The sequence below is a fragment of the Gekko japonicus genome, unplaced genomic scaffold (genome assembly GCF_001447785.1).
Source record: "Gekko japonicus isolate JY-2015 unplaced genomic scaffold, Gekko_japonicus_V1.1 scaffold1441, whole genome shotgun sequence".
In the NCBI taxonomy this organism is placed as follows: domain Eukaryota; kingdom Metazoa; phylum Chordata; class Lepidosauria; order Squamata; family Gekkonidae; genus Gekko; species Gekko japonicus.
The window spans coordinates 364,844-384,603 of NW_015169217.1; the positions used below are offsets into that span (position 1 = coordinate 364,844).

Below are 19,760 nucleotides of genomic sequence, written 5' to 3' on the forward strand. Positions count from 1 at the left end.
CACATGACAATTTTTTACTGCTATCTTATCCTCAGTTCTATCCTGGGCCAACAAATATTACCCCAAGCATCATAGCACGTACAGTAATCACAGAGTAATTTAGTCTTTTACTTACTCTTTGAATGTCCTTGTTTCAGTATCTTCAGTCATGACATCATGCAGCCCTTCTACTGAAATGTTTATAATACCACAAAATTTATCTTGGATAATACTGAAAGAAAGCAGAATAGTTTTGCTTAAGTAGATAAACTGGAAGCTTGCTTAGCAGTTTTAAGGAAGTACTTAGTGCTTAACTAAGCACACTGACAGGCTGTCTTCCCAAAAGGAGAGAATGACCTCAACCAGGAATTTTCAACTTTGCCAGACCCAGGACCCACCTTTAACTCCAGGTAGCAGCATGAGATCCACTGAGCGGCAAGTACATGACAGTAACCGTGTGACCACCAGATGAGAAACCAGAGTTTCTGAACCTGCCCATGCTAGAAAGCAATCCTCTCCACAGTTAAGTGACCTTGCCTCACCACCAGTGTTCCTCTCAGCATGCTGTTCAAATGAAAGGCAGGAAATGTGGTACCCTTGCTCTCAACATGTGCCATAGCAGTAAGTCCTTCCCAATGCAGCAAAACAACTAAAAACAAAAAGTGCCAGCTTTATAAGGGTTCATGAAACCTACCTGAGATTTTCAACCTATGGGTCTAAGACTGACCTAGATTAATAGCCTCTGAAAACAAACTCATGTTTGTTGTTTTCTACTAAAATGACAACTATAAAAGTAGAAAACGGGGGGAAATTAGAAAACTACATAAGTGAAAGATGTTGACACAGATCCATATTCATAGTAACAGGCTGTGAGCACCTATCTGCAAACCTTATTTGGTGTAGTCAGCTTTGACACATATTACAGGACGGGGGCTAGATTTAATCTTCTCCCTCCAGGTTCATTCTGTCAGACTTGACAGCAGACCTTCTGTCACGAATTGTACATGTGTACCCAATTAAAGGGAAGAACAAACAACCCAAGGTCTCAGATGAGAAATCAAACATTGAGAACCACACACCTTCAGACTGAATCCAGGAAAATATACACAGGAAAGCCTTCTAAGACCTGATCCCTCTTGTTGGCTGACAATTTTTAAAACTACTGAGCTTATGCTATGCAATAATAGTACTGACATTAATTTCTGCCTTACTTTACGATTAAATTCACACATGCATTCTTGTATTTGAAACTGATACAGAATTGTTACATCTCACAGTTAAATTAAGTATCTAATAGATCAGCAGACATACACACATGCGTTTCTAGCCAGAACAGCATGAAAGATGGGCCTCTAACAGCTTATAGTGGCTACTATGTTCAGAAGTTTTAGCAAAGTCATGCAATACAAGCATAAAATGCAATTCAAAGTAAAATGCAAGCAGCATTTTAAAGGAGGCTTAGTTTAAAACCAACAGCTATGAATAGTGTGTTGCAATTAACTTTGAGGATGGCTATCCCATTATTTTGAATGATCTGGTCAAGTGATCTAGATCTCAGCCACCATTACATAACTTTCTCTGGGTAAAATGTTAGAGCTACACATTGTTATTCTGCTCTTCTTCAGCTTCATCATGATTGCGTCTTACCCTCCCTAGTGGGATGTCAAGCACCAGTTATCATATGCCTTTACTGTATAGAGAGTTTCTTGGTCAACCCAGTAGCAGGATACTTGGTGCGGAATCTTCCTATATATGTGTATTAAGCATAGCTTCAAAATTTAGTATGGGTTACTATACACATGGAATTCACTGCCACAGGAAGTGGCGGCGGCTACAAGCATGGATGGCTTCAAAAGGGAATTAGATAAGCATATGGAGCAGAGGTCCATCAGTGGCTATTAGCCACAAGGTATAGACAGGGACTCTGGGGCAAGTGATGCTCTGTCTTCTTGGTGCTTTGGGGGGGTCAACAGTGGGAGGGCTTCTAATGTCCTGGCCCCACTGGTAGACCTCCTGATGGCACTGGTATTTCTGGCCACTGTGTGATACAGAGTGTTGGGCTGGATGGGCCTTTGGCCTGATCCAACATTGGTGTCTCTTATGTTCTTATATAACTACGAAAAGTCATGTGTACTTGCACTGTCAGGCAGCATTTGGAAAATGTTAACTTAACATGTACACCAGGTCTTATATGAAAAGCAGCCCTTAACTGGGAAAATTTCAGTATGTATTTGTTAACTATGCCAAATTTACTAGTACAGTAGAAATGCTTCAAGCCTTTTTTAATGTCTTTACACCTGAATTTAAAGATAGATTCCACACTATGAAAGCGTTCTGCTCCACTGATAATTCTACCTGTGTTAAGACTGAAAAATTTATTTATTTATTTTATTTCATTTATACCCCGCCCTCCCTGCACGCGGGCTCAGGTCTATGTGACAGACAACCCCACAGGTTATTTTGGTATTCTAAGAACCGCACAATCAGTTGATTTTACCATAAATCTGGAGACTAAAAATGGCTCTTAAACTGGTTATTAGTTATGGTGATGTTTCAGTTGTGGCTCACTTGTAAGAAAAGGAAAGCACATTACTCTGCAGAAATATTTAAAACTGCCTGATAAAGACAAAATAATATTGGCTTATATAAATTATTTTATATAAAGTAAAAATATGTTTCATAGGATTTCCCTTCTTCAGAATTCAGGACTCTCTCTAGAAACAGGAAGCTTGGTATATCCCAGTAAAATTCCTTTTGTTAATATTTGGTTGACAAATTTTAGTTCTATTTAAGGTCTGATGGATCATTATGCCTGTGATTGTAATGAGTGTCACTCACCCCTTCTGCTCTACAGGCTCATTAACTGGCCTGATGATTTATTGATATGTAGAGTTTTCTCTTCTAGCAGACAGATTTGATGTGATGCTTCTATCCAATTCTATGACTTAAATTATTCTTATTATGAACCAAAGAAGCTGGTAGATTGGGGTAGTAGCCTTTTGAACAATATGGAGATTTTCAGGTAGAAAATGTAATTATTTTGTGCCCTCTGACCTCTGCATAATAAGCTGTAAGTATGAGCCTACTGATCAAATAAAGGCAGATTGTGCAAGAGACATGGTATTTAATTACATTTTTCCCTGCTTCCATCTCAAAATACTGTGGCCTGTTACTGGCTCTAGTAATCACCAAACTAATCAAGCCTTTACCATCACACTGAAATTCTGTAAGAGTAATATCTTCAGAGTGAAAGGCTATGAAGAAAAAGACTTGCAGTTAGCAATACAAAAGCTCTTCCTTTAATCCTGGTTTAAACTACTTAAGAAAGCCTAGAAACATTTATGACATACCTCTGAAATACTTCAGTTTATAGGTTGCTGGCTTATAAATCATAGTGTGACACTGTAAGTTCAATATTGATAATTAATTGTACACATTACCAACTGTGTAACCTCTGCTATTGCCATATTTGATCACTCAGCTTGTAAATAAAGGAAGGTTCATACCGAGCTCAAACCTACATTTTGCACATGACATATGAGCATCAAATCCTATATAACTCATTGCTGTGATGAAGACAAAGAAGATGAAGAAAACGAAGAAGAGGAGGAGAAGACTGGATTTATACCCTGCCCTTCAATACCCGAAGGAGTCCCAGAGAAGCTTACAATCCCCTTCCCTTCCCCTCCCCACAACAGACACCCTGTGAGGTAGGTGGGGCTGAGAGAGCTCTCTCTAGCACTGCTCTTGAGAGAACAGCTCTGAAAGAACTTATGACTCACCCAAGGTCACACCAGCAGCTGCATGTGGATGGAAAGGTCATAAGAATCAGATATGCACATGTTTCATACATGCAGTGTGCCATACTCAATTCACAGCATGTTACTGCTTGATTCAAAACCAAAACCTGAGAAGTTTGGGGCCATGCTATTTTTGCCCAAATCTTCAAGAGGATATCAGAATAGTGAATGGTTGATATTACCTAATCTGTCCACCAACTTGACTAATAGCAGATTTTAAATCAACATTACTTAATTTTTCTGAAGCAAGGTTTTGCCAAGTGCACTGCAAATATTCATGTCACCTTCACATCCAGGTGCTTTAGAAAGATGGGATCTTATCACCACAGTCATAAATTGAGGTCAGCTTTGACCTGCTTCTTTTTGTTGTTGCTGCTGCTGTGGAGGGATGACATCCATTCAACTATTGAGATAAACTTCTCCCCTCTTACTACTGAAATATCCCTTTGGGGGAAAGGCCCATTTTAAATGCAACAAACACAAATTACAGTGCCACGAAGATGGTGTCCAACAGATAAAATACTGTTAGAATTGTTTGGTATTCGATAGTAAAAACTGCAGAAGGGTTTTTTAAAAATTTTTATTTTATTTTTAAACTTCTGATCTGAGAGCTGACCATCTGGAGAGAGAATTGAGTACGGCAGCCATCGTTAAAGCAATATCAACCAAGGACAATTAACACTAGCACTTATGTCATCAATTGGTTGTGGTATTGTTTTAAATGTTTTACTTGTTTTTATTGTAATTTATGCGCTGTTTTATGTAAGCAGCCCTGAGCTGGCCTCGGCTGGGAGGGCGGGGTAGAAATCTGACTAAATAAATAAATAAATAGATGGTGAAGTTCTCTTACACATTCTTATTTTAATTAGTATCATATATGACAAAATACATACTACAGGATACACAGTTTGTACACTGGAAATGTAAACTATAGATATGACCATTTCCCCCCAGGAATATTTAACTTCTATATTTAATTTCAATAGTTAATTTCAGTAGGCATGTGTGATGGTCTGGGGTGGAAGGAGTGGGGACTAAAATATTGTTGGCAGGAAAACCTTCACATGGCCCAGTGCCTCTATCCTCACAATGGTAGCACATATTGATTTTTTTAAATAATCTATTTATTGAATTTTCAAGTAATAGAGAGGAAAAAGGATAAATACGATTTACATATCACAATATTTACGTTTAAGTACATTAGTTAATTATACATTTCATCCATATCTCATTAATTATAATAATCCAAATTACCACATATATCAAGTTTATCTAAGTCGCTCCATTAACAAGGTTTATAACATCTCATAATTCATTACAGCAACACTCTTACACCTAAACCTTTCCCAAACTAGCTAAACTATTCCCATGGAGCTATTCTATTCCTTTAAATCATTTAGGATCTTATTTCCCATTTGTTCTGCTCATAAGACCAGTTGATTAGAAGTCTTCACCTTCCCCCCCCCCCAAAATGACTTATTGGCCTTTCTTATTCCATAACAGTCAGTCATTATTCCAGACTTACATTATCATTACATTAAGAGGCCCAGTTGTAAACAAAGCACATATTGATTTTGGAATTAACTGAGGACTATCTGCCCTCATTACCCTTCCAACACCAAGCACACCTGTGAAAGAGGCCAAAACAATGGCCTGACAGTGCTGTTAGCACTATTTACTGCTAGTCACCCCGGCTGTAAATTGTGATGGTATACTTCCCTGTCTTGTTAAAACCTGATTACAACTTTTTCTGCCCTTAATGCCAAGGAGAAAAACAGAGACAGAACACAAGAAAAAGGTTTATTTATAATGAAGGAAATAAACTGGAGATTTTTTAGAAACAACTTTATACACCAAAATATGTTTGTATGTGTGTATCAGTGTTCCCTCTAAGCTGAGTTAGTATGAGCTAGCTCACAGTTTTTTCAGCCTCTGGCTCACACATTTTTGTCTTAGCTCAAGAAGGATGGCTCCAGAGCAAACTAATTTATGCAGTAGCCAAATCACGCTCTCACAACTTTAATGCCAGGAGCTCACAAAGTAGAATTTTTGCTCACAAGAATCCACAGCTTAGAGGGAGCATTGGTGTGTCTGTATGTAGACTGAAATGTGGAGAGTTAGCCAGCCACTGCCAAGTTCTCCACCTTTCAGACAGACCCTGTAGAGCCTTTCTACAATGCAGACCTCAGCTTGCCCCAATAGCGTTCTGATCACCCAGAAAGACTATATACGAGATCCATATACCAGTATGTGCTTAACAGGCCGCCACTACCCTAAACAGTCCACTTTCACCTCAAGTGACTGGAGGCAGAGCAAGATCTTTACCTTGATTAAAGCCCCTCTAAACCCTGTCTGGCTTAAACCTCTGCTAAATGGCTCTTTTTTCCGTCTGCTCCTCCCCCTTCCTCCAAGTGTTCCGATGGCCCTGATTGGTCATTTCTGGCTTTCTTTCCAGACCACCAGGGTACAATACTGATATTCACTCACAATTTCTCCACCAGAACTATTTTTTTCTGCACGTAATTGTGTTTCATGATGCTGCTAGCTATAATAAATTTTGCTTACTCATTTGTAAGCTGTCATATTGTTTCTATGAATTATTAATACTAATGAATATTTGAAATGGCTGAAATCTTTGGAGGCAACAGTTTAACATCTGATATAGGTAGAATGCTAAACACATTTTGATACAACTCAGGAGTTATGAATGAAGGATTTTCCACTGGCAAGTAGAACAAAATAGGATTGCATAACAAAAGTTTAAGATTCATACAGAACTGTGAATTAAAATGACAGCTAATGATGACATTATTTGGAAAAAAAAGTCTTAATAATAAGTGAAACTATTGTTTATAAAATGCACAAAATTGCGGTCTTGGTTTTTACACAAGCAGCATCAGAAATCCTATGCTATAAAGCTGAGTGTTCAAATAAGATGACCTGTGCTGAACTTTCAAGTACGGTTGTTGCTTTAGGAAGATGAATATTGTCCAGTTCTGAACTTCCCAGTGGATTCTGTGGCACAGACTGAAGTGGATCAGTTACACGGTATCTACCAGCCTGATAAAAACCATAGTAATCTATTCCACTGTCAGAGCTCTTTTGCATTTTAAGCTTCTGTCTAAACTGAATCATTTTGTAAATCAAAAAGAAGATAACAGCACAAGCCAAAATAAAAAGGGTTAATAAAATGTCAAAAGCCCGAGTCAGTTTTTCTACCTGCTGTGTACAGATTAGAGAGGATTTAAATGACACAGAAGCAGCTTCTGGGGGAAATGCTCCGCTCTCTTCCATAGTAAAATTAACAGGTATATTCTGTGCTGGTATCTCCACAGTTAACAATGAAAACACTGTAGTTGCCAGTCTGAACTTCCCAACAGAATGCTCTTCAGAAAGGTGTTGATTAGCAGATGTGGTAGGTATTTCTGTCCATAAACTCACTGTATCCGCATCCACATTCTTTAAATGTCTGTAAACAGAACTGCTTGAGGGGTTTTTATCCCATGCCATCAATAAAGTAGTGGTGCTGTGGTGAATACCTGCTGGTTTGATATCCTTGATTGTTTCAGGTGGTGTGGAACTGTTGAAACAGTTTGGAAACAAGTCCCATTTAGCAAAATTCAAATGTCTTCCACGCAAACTGGAAGGATACTGGCAATGAATATTGACAGAGACTGAAGAAGACACTAGCCAAGTAATTAGACCAAGTAACCTGCAGCTACAATTCCAAGGATTGTACTTTGCTTGTAAGTGAGTTAATGAAACCAAAGGCTTGAGAACTCCAGGCTGCATATCTGTAAGATTATTAAATGCTAGATTCAGCATCTTCAAAGATGCTCCAATTTTTGCAAATGCATTATCTGCAATATTGATTATTTTGTTTCTGTCAAGTTGCAGAAACATTAAATTATTCAACAATGCAAAAGTATCGGAATTGACATTTTCTATATTATTATTGCTCAAAACTAACTTTTTAAGATGAATTAACCCCCCAAATCCATTCACATCGATAAAGTTTATGTTGGCCCTTTTTAAAGAGAGATATTTGAGCTTGTCAAGTCCTCTAAATGCAAAGGGAGGGACTGATCCAATCGGGTTATGTGACAAGGAAAGTTTTTCAAGACTGCTCAGTGCTACAAAAGCATTTGGTGGCACGCGCGTTAAATTGTTACTTTCAAGGTACAAACATGTAAGGTTGTCAAGGTGACAAAATGCTGCATCTGATATCCGTGAAATCTGATTGTTGGCTAGGTTAAGAACCCGAAGACTAATCATTCCCAAGAAAGTACCACTACCAAGGATACTGAGGCGATTGCTTTGAAGCGTTAGGTATCGTACTGAAGTGAGATCACTAAACAATCCTCTTGGAACAAAAGCAATGTTATTATTTTGCAGGTATAAAGAACGAAGATTTGAAAGTCCTTCAAATGTTCCAGGATCCAAACGCTTAATCTGATTATTATTCAGATGTAGGTACCACAGGTTCTTAGATTTAGAAAATGCTTTTGGATACACATTTAAAATTCCAGAATTATCCAAGTGTAGCACAGCAAGATGCTGAAGCCCTATCAGTTCATTAGGATTTATGCAAGATATATTATTCCCACTTAGATATATGAATATAGTACTTTGGGGGAAATTCTTCGGAATAGATGAAAGACCTGCATTACGGCAGTTGGCTTGTCTGCCTGTACACTGCTGGCAAACAGATGGACAACAAAGTATTTCCTCCTGGATCAGCAACAAAAGAAGGCAGTTAAGAATATGTCGAAACGACCCAAGGTGGTGAAGTCGACACATATCCTGGACTGTGATTCTCCCAATCATCTCTGATTGTGCTATCAGAAAAAAAGTTAAAAACAGTTCATTCAAAATTCTCAGGTTTCATTTGTTTCAAAAGTAGGGAATCTTTTAATGTTATTTCTGCTATTTATGGACTATACAAACAAATTTATTTTATCACACCAACTACTTCAGATCTAATATCTAAAATTCAGTAACTCATAATGGTAAAATTACAGTATTTTCTAACATGGCTGAAAACTAGTTTAAGAGTTAAAATTGAAATCAAAACAGCAGCTTTCAGTAAGAGAAGCTATTTAACGACTTTCTAAATTGGTTCATCCTACTTAAACTCAAAAGGAAACAGTGCTGTTTATATTCAGCAACCTCCATTTCCTTCAATTAGTAGCTTCTTGTTCTTTTAATATTCATGACTGTTTGACAGTTTAAAATATATTAAAAATTGCTCTCACCTAGAATGCAGTGTTCATTCTATCAGGTAAAAATTGTAGTTTTGAAGCTCACTGGAATTGCTAGTGCAGTTCATTATTTTAAGAAATTTCTATACAACATTCCAGTTTCCCACTTTTTTGTCACAGGTTCTGCAACAGTTCCTACAGGAAACACTACTCTTCCCACTTGCTCTTCCACAATGACTGGTTAAAATAAAGTTACCATGGATACAGGAAACTGAGAGACAGGAAGTCATTTTATCTCCAGTTCTGAAGTACTGCTAGAAGGAAAATCTCTGCAATTTGTTCCTCTAAAGTTCAGTTAAATGCATTAGTCTTCCCATGGTACTGATACAATATGTATTCGATTTAAATTATTGTGCATAATAAAGAATGTACATGCTAAGCAGAATATAATATAATGGAAAGCCCGTGTGGTGCAGTGATTATGAGTGTTGGACTAGTATCTGGGAGACCCAGGTTCAAATCCCCACTTGTGGTATAGAAGCTCCCTTGGTGACCTTAGGCCAGTCCTACTCTCTCAGCCTAACATACCTCATAGGGTTGCTGTCAGGATAAAATGGAAGAGAGTGATGTAAACCACTTTGTGTTTCCATTGGAGAGAAAGGCAAGGTATAAATGTATTAAATAAATAAAAGGATATACATAATGGGTTATAACCCGTAAAAACAATTACACCCAGGAAAGGAAAAAAATATTCATTTATCTCAGCATTTAGAAATAATTATACCCCCCAATTTCTAACTTTTATTTAAATTAGTACCATGTATGAATGACAGAAAGATCAGTCTCAATAAAGCATTTTTCACCTATATTTCTCTGAAGTAAAAAACAAATGGAATAAAGAAAAACAAATTACTACTGAGAATGTTAATAAGTTAATGGTGAACTTGAAGAAAATTAAGCTAGAAAAGTATAGAGAACTTGAAAGAAAGATAATCTGGAAGTGGTACAGAACACCTGCACAACTGGCATATATGATAAAAGGGATGAAACCTAATTGCTGGCACTGTAACGCAAAAGAAGAGTGGTATTCTCACTTATGGTGGGAATGCCCAAAGGTGACAGATTTTTGGGAAAAGATACGGGGAAAAATAGCAGCACTATGTAAAGTCAACCTGGATATAGATGTAGATTTATTATTTATGGGTGTGTTGGGAAACCATAGAATTGAGAAACAAAATCAGGATATTTTCAAAGTAATGTTATTAGCAGCGCATGCAGTGATTGCATATGGTTGGAAGGAGAACTCAAAATGGACTTTAGAAAAATGGAACGAATATTTATATGAATATATACAATCGGACATATTGACAGGGGTATATTTGAAAAGTTGGAAAGAATGTGCTCGTGGTTAAAAATGTAATTTGAAAAACATGATGGTGGCCACCTTAGGGGGGGAGGGATAAAATAGGGGAAAAGAAGTATCAAAAATTTGGAACTAAACTGTAATGTAATAACAATATTGGGATACAATAAAAAAATTATATTAAAAAAATTTCTCTGAAGTATAAACAAGTGTCAGACAGAAGAACTTGAGTGATTGATGGAATAAAATGGGTAAAGGAAGGCATACTCAAAATTTGAAGAAAATGAGGAATTTCAGACAGGTGATATATTCCGGAAGAGGAACGGTTCCGAAACGGTTTCTGGTTTGTCATTTCAGACAGAACCGTTTGAGAACCGGTTCCCTTCCGGGATATATTTGTCATTTCATACACAATCGCTTCTGTCTCGTTTAGGAAACGGGGCTGAAGCGTTTTACCTGTCAACCACTTCCAAGTACTCCTCAGTTTCCTCTCCCGGTTCCAATGCACTTTTCCCCGCCGTTTTTCGCCCATGCGGGCGATCTCCGGCTTTTTTTTACGTTTGCTTTATAGTGTTATAGCGCTATAGCGCTATAACGGAATAGCATTATATCAATCCCATTGGAATGCATGGAGTGTTTTGTTATACTGCTATAGCGCTATAGCACTCTAAAGCGAACGTCCCCCCCAAAAAAAAGCCAGAGATCGCCCGCACGGGCGAAAAAATGGGAAAAAGCGGTGCGGTCTGAAATGGCAAACCGCTTCAGATCCAGCTCTTTACTGGAAGGGGAAAGCCATGTGTGAAATGGCAGCCCTATACCGGTTCACATCAAAACGGATCATTACTGGTTTGAAACCGGGTGAAACTGGGTAATGTGAAATTCCCCAACATTACTCCAGTTACGTAAGTGAGCAAGAAACAATTCCTTAGCAATGAACTGGGAGATTTTAACCCATTCATAAATTTCTAGTTTCATTTTTTTTAACTACGTAAGCAAATAAATATTATTGACTTTCTATAGACATAAAATCTTACTAATAACTAAAATACTTGCACAATTAAGTATTTGAAGCTCACTGACTTTGACAGACCTTAGCAGCAACAGTGTGATTTACCTTTTATTAGGATCAACAAAAATGTCACCAAGTACTAAACATGCTTCTAAGTTCCCCTAACCTCTTCCTTCGTGATAAAGAACCTGGATGCCCATAACTATCTGTGAATTGCAGTCTATACTGCACCTCTTACTAGAAGTGTTTTATTTTTATGGCCTTCAACACAATAAAATTAAGGCAATATTCTGAAGAAAGTCTTAGCTACAACTCAAGATTGAGGATCCAAAAACATATAACTTAACTTGGCACATAATCTTTGGATTTCTATTTCTTGGACTGAAACTGAAGAGAAACATACATGAAAATAATTTGTGACATGACTCCGTGAATCCCGACCAAGTTTCTCTCACCTGTTATCTGATGGCAGAAGGGAAAGCAATGCCAAAGCCGAAAGTTTTCTTCTTTCTGGCTGAGTTATATTATCCATGCGGTCAACCCACATTTCAATCACATGACCAAGGAGCAGGTCTGGCTGGAAAACATGACTGAATGTCACATTTGTAAACAACATAATCAGACTAGATAACTATTTCACAGTTTTGTGATGAGATAAAGTAAAACTTCTCAGATGGAAGTTCCTGTTACTATGCCAAATTCTACGGAACATTCTAACTTCACAACATATATGGATGGGCATATAAACACATGTATAAAGATACAGAATCATAAAGGATATATATGTATGCATATTCAGAATTCTATTACTGTGTGTGTCATGGCATTCTAATATATCTAATAGTTCTACCATGTATAGAACTTTATTCTAATACATCTTTAGAGACTCAGCTCAATGCTACTAGAAAAGGGGATTTGCAACATAAGATCGGATCCAAACCTCCTCCTCCTTTGAGCAGGATACTTTCCCTCTTTCTATAGATTCCTCCTTCTATACTATATGCAGTTTCAGAGGAAATCCAAATGTTCAAGGGTGGATTTTCAGTGGGATCAGAGGATTAAGTAAGAAGGGAGAGGAAGATATTTTGCAAGCAGAGCTTGTATTTTATTGGATCCAACTCACAGACTTTATGACATATGCATTTTCAGAAATTCAGATTATTATTGTTAGTTCCATATATTTATTAAACACGAAGCTACTAAAAGTCCCTCCTGTCAAGTGAATCACTGTTCTTTGATTTATACTGGAATTATTATGCAGTACCAAGCCTTTATCTTTAAGAGCACCCCTTGGTTTCCCTGGATTTATTTATTTATTTATTTATTTGTGTGTGTGTGTGTGTGTGTGTGTGTGTGTGAAGTGCTGTCAAGTCGCTTTTGATCAATGGTGACCCTATGAATTAATGTACACCAAAACATCCTATCGTGAACAGCCATTCTCAGGTCTTGCACACTGAGGGCCGTGGCTTCCTTGATGGAATCAACCCATCTCATGTTGGGGTCTTCCTCTTTTCCTGCTGCTTCTCATAATATGAACAAAGTACGATAGCCTTAATTTAGACATTTTAGTTTCTAGGGAGAGTTCAGGCTAGATACAAACATTGGAAAAAATTAACAACCCAGCTATTATTCAGCATCTGAGCAACACATAGAAAACATTTTCTTCAGCAAAAATTTTTTTAAGAAGAGATTGGATTTATACCCCGCCCTTCACTACACAAAGGTGCCTCAGAGCAGCTTACAAACTCCTTTCCCTTCCCCTCCCCACAACAGACACCCTGTGAGGTAGGTGGGGCTGAGAGAGCTCTTGACAGAAACTGCTCTTTTTCAAGGACAGCTCTTATCAGAACTATGACTTGCCCAAGGTCATCCAGCCAGGTGCAAGTGGAGGAGTGGGGAATCAAACCCGGTTCTCCCAGATTAGAGTCTGCGCACTTAACCACTACACCAAACTGGCTCCCCCTTCCACCAAGTTAAATATATTAAAGTCAGCTGGGAGACAGAAGAATTTTGCTAGAACTGAGAGATCTGCAAAAAACAGCACATACTGATGTAAAGACAAATGTCTGCTTATTTACTGCTGGACAAGATAAACAAAACATATTATCTTACTGACTGCATGTGATTTTTTTTAAACCAAAGTTTCTGTGGAATAAGTAGTAACCTAGAGATAGATTCTGCTTGATGTTGCTTATGTATGCAGGGGCTTCTCAGTTTCCCGTCGGTGCACAGCAGCTTATGTCCCTGAAAAGCTTTTCCCTTTCTAAGCTAGGGATTCTCTGGAACAAGGCAGGGGTAAGAAACAGCCACTGGGGGGGGGAACCCCAAGCTGAATATTCCTCTGTATGTACACAGGGTCTCTCTGAATCCTAGCCAATACACTGAGCAAAGCTGCTTAAATGAGAAGTAGTATGACTTTTTTGTTGTTGTTCAGTCGCACATGACTATTTGCCCTTTAAAGATTAAAACTGGTACCAATAAGAAGCACAACATTTTCATTTCTGTGGACTAAAGACATTTAACTTCAAAGCCGCATGAGCTATGTATGTATTTAGAACACCTCATTTTCTCCAGGACAGAAGGTGCCATAAAGTTATAATGAGCTAGCACCATCTTGTACATAACTGTTACAAAGACTGAGATAAAATGGGGTGAGGGGGAAGAGATACATCCCAGGAAACAAGATAATTTTATTTATTTATTTAATTTATAATTTAAATGTATAGACCATCCTTCCCTGAATGCACAGGGCTCAGGGCAGTGAACAACAGTAAAAATATTCATAAATTAATAAAACAATTCCAACAGTTCAAATAAAATATAAAACATTTTCAGATGATGCTAAAACATCAAAGTTTCAAATCATATCACTATCTCACGGAGGAGGTAGAGAGGAAGCAGTGGGGGAAGGGATTGCCAGATAGGATGGTACCCGTCACTGTCCTCAACCAAAGCCTGGCAGAACATCTCTGCCTTGCAAGCCCTGAGGAACTGCATTAGGTCTCGCAGGGAGCATATGTTATTCAGCAGATAATTTGAACAGAAACTACAAATGTAAACCTGAGCTGTAATACAGCTAATTAACCAGCACTTCTAGTTTCCAAACAAAGTACAGACAAAATATTCTGCTCACATAAGCAGTACCATTAGCACAAGAAAATTTTTGTTTTTGCATACTGTGTGCTGAGAGTACGAAGCATAAATATTTAAAATAAACAAAAGGCACTATAAATCCAAATAACTAAATATGAAATCTTACCTCTTGCCCAAACTCACATGCTACCTGGTTCAGAAGCAATGAGAAAAAACTTTTATTTTGCAGCAGGACTCTACCGATGATTCCCAGGTAAGTCGACATTACAACTGGGTGCCTCTGAAAATGAAAGCAATTCAACTGAGCTCCCCTATCAGGTGGAAAATATAAGCATGATAAAAGAATACGACAATGAGCATGATTCTCTACATGCAAGAAAATAAGAAATTTAATAGCACTTATTATAGATACACAAGCATTAGTATTGGTTACAGTCAAATTAATTCCTATTTTAAACAAATAGTACATCAATTTTCAGCTAACCAGCTTGCAGCTATAGGAGTTGTTCAGAATAATTCCAGGGTGCAATGTAAAGGAATGTAAAGTGAATGTAAAAATATATACTATGTCCTGTGAGACTAAGCAGATGGTAAGTTCCATTCTACTTGGCAGGGAAATTCCATCCCCCTCCCCCACGATAGCATATGAAAGCTCAGAGAGTATTGGAAATCTGGGATTGCACCACTGCACCATCAAAGCACTCCAATTGCCATGATGGGATGTGGCTGTTCCACAGTTATCCACAATATACAAAATACAATCAGACTTAAACTTACAGACTATCCAAGGACAGCTTAACACAGCTGAGCAAAGTCCTAAAGGTACCTAACCGTTTTGCCTACATATTGTGCCAAAGCTCTCCTTATGTGTTCAGAGATCTATGAATGGGGGGGAAAAATCAGATAAGAGATTACCATTAGTTTTGGATCTATATACACTATAAAGAATGGCTGACAAAACTCAGCACAAACATCTGAAGCTTCCGGTTGTTATTCAATATACTACTTCATCAGCTTTCATGGAAACATGTTGAAAGGTAAATCATAATCGTTAGCAAGTTTGTGCCTCAGAGTACATGATTTTGAAAAGTGCATTCAGAATCTTCAAACTACATGCAAAAGCAAGTACTCGATTAACTCCCAGAGTACAATATTTATACAACAGCACCACTGGCTGGGAGAAGACAAAATCATAAGCTAAGAAAAACGAATAGGTTTGCATAAGGAAATAACTTCCATCACTGATACGTTTGAGTAAAGAACAGTTACCGCCTGAATGTGTATTATTTTTGGAGATCTAGATGATCTAATAGAAAGCTTCAGCACAGCTATTCCTATCTAATTTACCAGACCTTTTGTTACTTTTTTAAAAAGTGCTATTAATCCGTCACCAAGCGGGTCATTGCTGCTATTCTCAGTGGTAACACTCTTCAGTGCAAAGATGTTATGGAACAGTATAGTGAAGTGTCACAACAGGGTGAAAAAAATGATGGATCCATGTGTTAAATTATGTTATTTTAACACTTCCCATTATCAGCTACTGGCTATTTACAGACTTCAGAAGGAGAAAAGCTAAAAACAAACAAAAGAGGCTATCAAATAACCAGAAAGACAAGAACAAAAGCCTTTTAACAATCTAAAACAAGAAAAGGATGGTACTGCTCCATTTCAAAACCTAGGTGGACAATGAAATAAATGTATTACATTATTTGACATGAAATTTCAGATGAAAAATCCAGTGAATTTTCTGTAAAGACATCATCTTGGTTCTATTTACAGACATACAGAATGGTAATTGTGATTTACTGTTTTCATACTTCAGCTGGGGGGTGAGAGAGGAAGATGAGAAAGTTATTTGTCATTCTCCACAAAGTTCTTCCCTTAGCATTCCAGAAAGGGCTAAAATCTCTACAGACTCCAAGGCAATCATTCCCAAGGTGACATGCTTCACAAAAGAAGATGAATGCCTTCCCAGCAAGCATGAGAGAATATATATTTTACAGTATAGTATGTATGTGTAAGTTGGGATCCAGAGAACATACTTTCTATCAATGAGGACTCAGACCACCCCACCTCCCCACCCCCGAAAGAGGAAAATGTAACTTCAACATGAAGATTACTTGGTTAAATTCAGCAGCAGCTTCCGGCATCTTGCCCAAGGACAAAAAGTATTCTTTTTTTTAAAGAAGAAAATGTAAGAGATTTCGAAATTGATATTAGGAGGAATGATGAAGATGCAGGATACTGAGAATTCAAGAAATATAGATAACTGCCTGCCTGGGCAAGAAACAATCTTAGGCGGACTCGCACAATAACACCTCCTTGCTATTGGACAAGGCAATGCTCTTTCTGCATAAGAGAGAGTACAAACAGTACAAAGCAATACTGCATAATGCTTTTCTGTGTGACTCTTGAGACCATAAATAAGGAAACTTATCAGGAGGAGTGCCACGATACTACTGTGGTCATCTTTCCTGGGCTTAAAGGGTTGTGAGAGATAACCAATAGCATCATGATGCTATTTTTCTGCCAGATAAAGGGAGGGGGATCACATGGATCATGGGTGGGGGAAAGGACAGTAGAACATTAGGGTGGACTTCGAATAACCATTTTAAAAGGTTGGCTGGGGGGGGGATGTGAAATGGTATGGTATAACCCACTTATGTTAGATCTCAAAAGCCAAGCAGGATTGGTGCTTAGATGGGAGACCACCAAGGAAAATTCTGCAGAGGAAGGCAACAGCATACAGCCTCTGCTTCTCACTTGCCTTGAAAGCCCCTTGATTGGGGTCGCCATAAATTGGCTGCGAATTGACGACATATACATATATAAGGATGGCTGAGAGTTTATCAGCCAATGTGTCAACTTCCAGTTCAAAAATGGTAAGAAGGACATGGCAACTGCAGTAACACAAAGAGAAAAAAGCAACAGAGCAACAGAATGAAGAACAAACTATGACATCCCTCTTATGTTCTGTTTACTTCCCGCAAGGGTGTCCATGAGCATGCACAAAGTAAAAACATGCAGACAAGTGGGGCAAGCCTGCCTTTTGGTTCCCTGTGAAAATGGGAATTTACATCAAGTCAACATTTCTCTCTATAAGTGACTGGAGCCAGTTTTAAATTTCTAAAGTATACAAAAGCAGAGTCATTCCTGAGGGACTCCATTCATTTTACAGCTGTATATAAGGACCTTCTCATGCCATGTGCTGCACTGGCAGATGAGGGAAGGTTCCCCTAATATTGGCTACAGAACGTGCATGCAGATTGCACCTGTATCTTCAGATGTCTCCTGCACAGAACTGACCCCCGAAAGCTGTTGAAATCACTGACTGCAGTAACACTCAAAGTGGGACCTTATCTAATGCCCTTTCCACCTCTGTGAAATTGATTCCCAAGATTGTAGGACCTGTGAGGACTAACAGTCATATGATGGGCGGCAAGAAGGAGAGAGTTTGACTCTTCCCCCCTCCACAATGCAGCCTCTTGACCTACATGGCTATTAGTCTAACCTTCCCATAGTTGATTCTGTTATAAGCAACAGCATATCAAGGGTGAGGCAGGGGGTGTGGTCTGCTCCAGGTGCAGCTTGAGGAAGGCACTTGAAGGGAGGCCCTTGAAGCCAGTGTCATGCTGCATACAGCCAAACGTCATTCCTTTTTTTTTTTTTTAATGCAGCTCTGGCTGCCACCCCTAGGGGCACAGAGAAGTCTGAGCATAGCAAAAAAGCTCTCTAAGATTGGCTAGACTTCCCATTCTCCAAGACTGAAGCAAACTTGCTTAACAGATTGTACAACCAAGCCGGCATGCTGATAACTGCTACAGTAACTGGCAGCCTGCAGGTCATTTTCTCCAATAGACTAGCCTTTCTCTCTTCCTTTCCTTGCACTCAGCTCAGCCAGATCTTGCAAGAAAGAGATTGGATTTATATACCCCCTTCACTTGGAGTCTCAGGGTGGCTTACAAACTCCTTTCCCTTCCCCTCCCCACAACAGAAGCCCCGTGAGGTAGGTGGGACAGAGAGACCTCTTTTGAGAACTGCTCTTTCAAGAACAGCTCTAACACAACTATGGCTTGCCCAAGGTCATCCAGCAGCTGCATGTGGAGGAGTGGGGAATCAAACCTGGTTGTCCCAGATCAGAGTCTGCACACTTAACCACTACACCAAACTGGCTCTGGAAAAGCAGTAGTTAGGGTGCTGAAGCAAGATAAAACAACCTTTCCCTCCCTTAATTTCTCTACCTTGTTTGCACATTTTTCTCATTCATTTCTGTCTCCCTTCACCTAAATTTACTGTGTCCCCTTCACGTCTTGGACTCCAGACCTTCTCATCCCTATCCTGCTTGGTCACAGAATATATTTAAGAGTAGTAGAGTAGCAAACCTTTGTTAATATTATGCACAGAAGACACTGGGTTTGCTGGGCACTGTACACAGCACTGGGTTTGCTGGGCTTCCAATCCCCCCTTGCTTGGACTGTGATTCTGTGCTTGACATCAGCTGGCATTGCCACAGTGGCACTGGGTTTTCTGGCCAACGTACACTGCACTGGTTCTGCTGGGCTTCCAACACCCCCCCCCCCAGACTGTGATTCTGAGCTTGACATCAGTCTTGTTAAGCTGGCATTGCCACAATGGCATTGGGTTCTGCTAGGCATTCTATGATTTCACTGGTACTGCTGGGTACTCTGTACATTGCACTGGTTTTGCTGGGCTTGCAAATATCCCCCCCACCATCAGTTTCTACTGCAGAGATTCTATGGTTTGACTCTCAAAATCTTATTCCCTGAAACTCTTTTTGGTCTCTAATGTGCATTTATTTCATGATTATTACTGAAAATAATTTTGTTGTATAGAGGAAGGGAGTGCTGAAAAATGATCCACTCAGGGTGTTGAACATGCTAGGTACGACACTGCCCGAAAGGGTCACCATTTGTCAGCTGTGACTTGACAGCAAAAAAATAAATAAATTAGAGGAGAGGTGTTAAAACAATTATCCATCCCAGATGTCAAATAGGCTAGGTATGCCACTGGTTATAAGGGTAAGTGGAATACCCTGCATACTCCTCTTCTCCAGATAGTTCACTTTTAATATCTTAAGTTGGGGCTATAATGATCAAGGACATGCAACCAGTCATGATTAGGTAAAGGCAGAATGGCAGGAATTAACAAGGTCACAGCCCATTATACGATAGGCCAAGTACAAGGTGAACAAGGCAAAAACTGGGAATTTCAATATTCCATTTTTCTTCTTCTGCCCATTCTTCTAAAAAGAACATCAAGATAGAACTAGTCACTTGTGGAACTTAGCTAGTCCA

At 38.8% G+C, this 19,760-nt stretch overlaps 2 protein-coding genes across 2 annotated transcripts in view; both read right to left on the reverse strand.

The window, feature by feature from the left end:
* IPO11 (importin 11) overlaps positions 1-19,760 on the reverse strand; it is a 107,682-nt gene that overhangs the window by 22,807 nt on the left and 65,115 nt on the right. Inside the window, exons 26-28 of the mRNA XM_015416384.1 lie at positions 14,612-14,725; positions 11,808-11,929; positions 116-211 (exon numbers count right to left, since the gene is read on the reverse strand). Of these exons, the coding sequence (XP_015271870.1) occupies positions 116-211; positions 11,808-11,929; positions 14,612-14,725 (332 nt within the window). The remainder of the gene's footprint in view (positions 1-115; positions 212-11,807; positions 11,930-14,611; positions 14,726-19,760) is intronic.
* Positions 6,690-8,606, reverse strand: LRRC70 (leucine rich repeat containing 70). The gene has a single exon (XM_015416383.1). The coding sequence runs from the start codon at positions 8,604-8,606 to the stop codon at positions 6,690-6,692; it is 1,917 nt and encodes a 638-aa protein (XP_015271869.1).

Coding starts and splice junctions, on each gene's coding strand:
- LRRC70 (XM_015416383.1), bottom strand. CDS start 8,606: ATGATTGGGAGAATCACAGTCCAGGATATGTGTCGACTTCACCACCTT.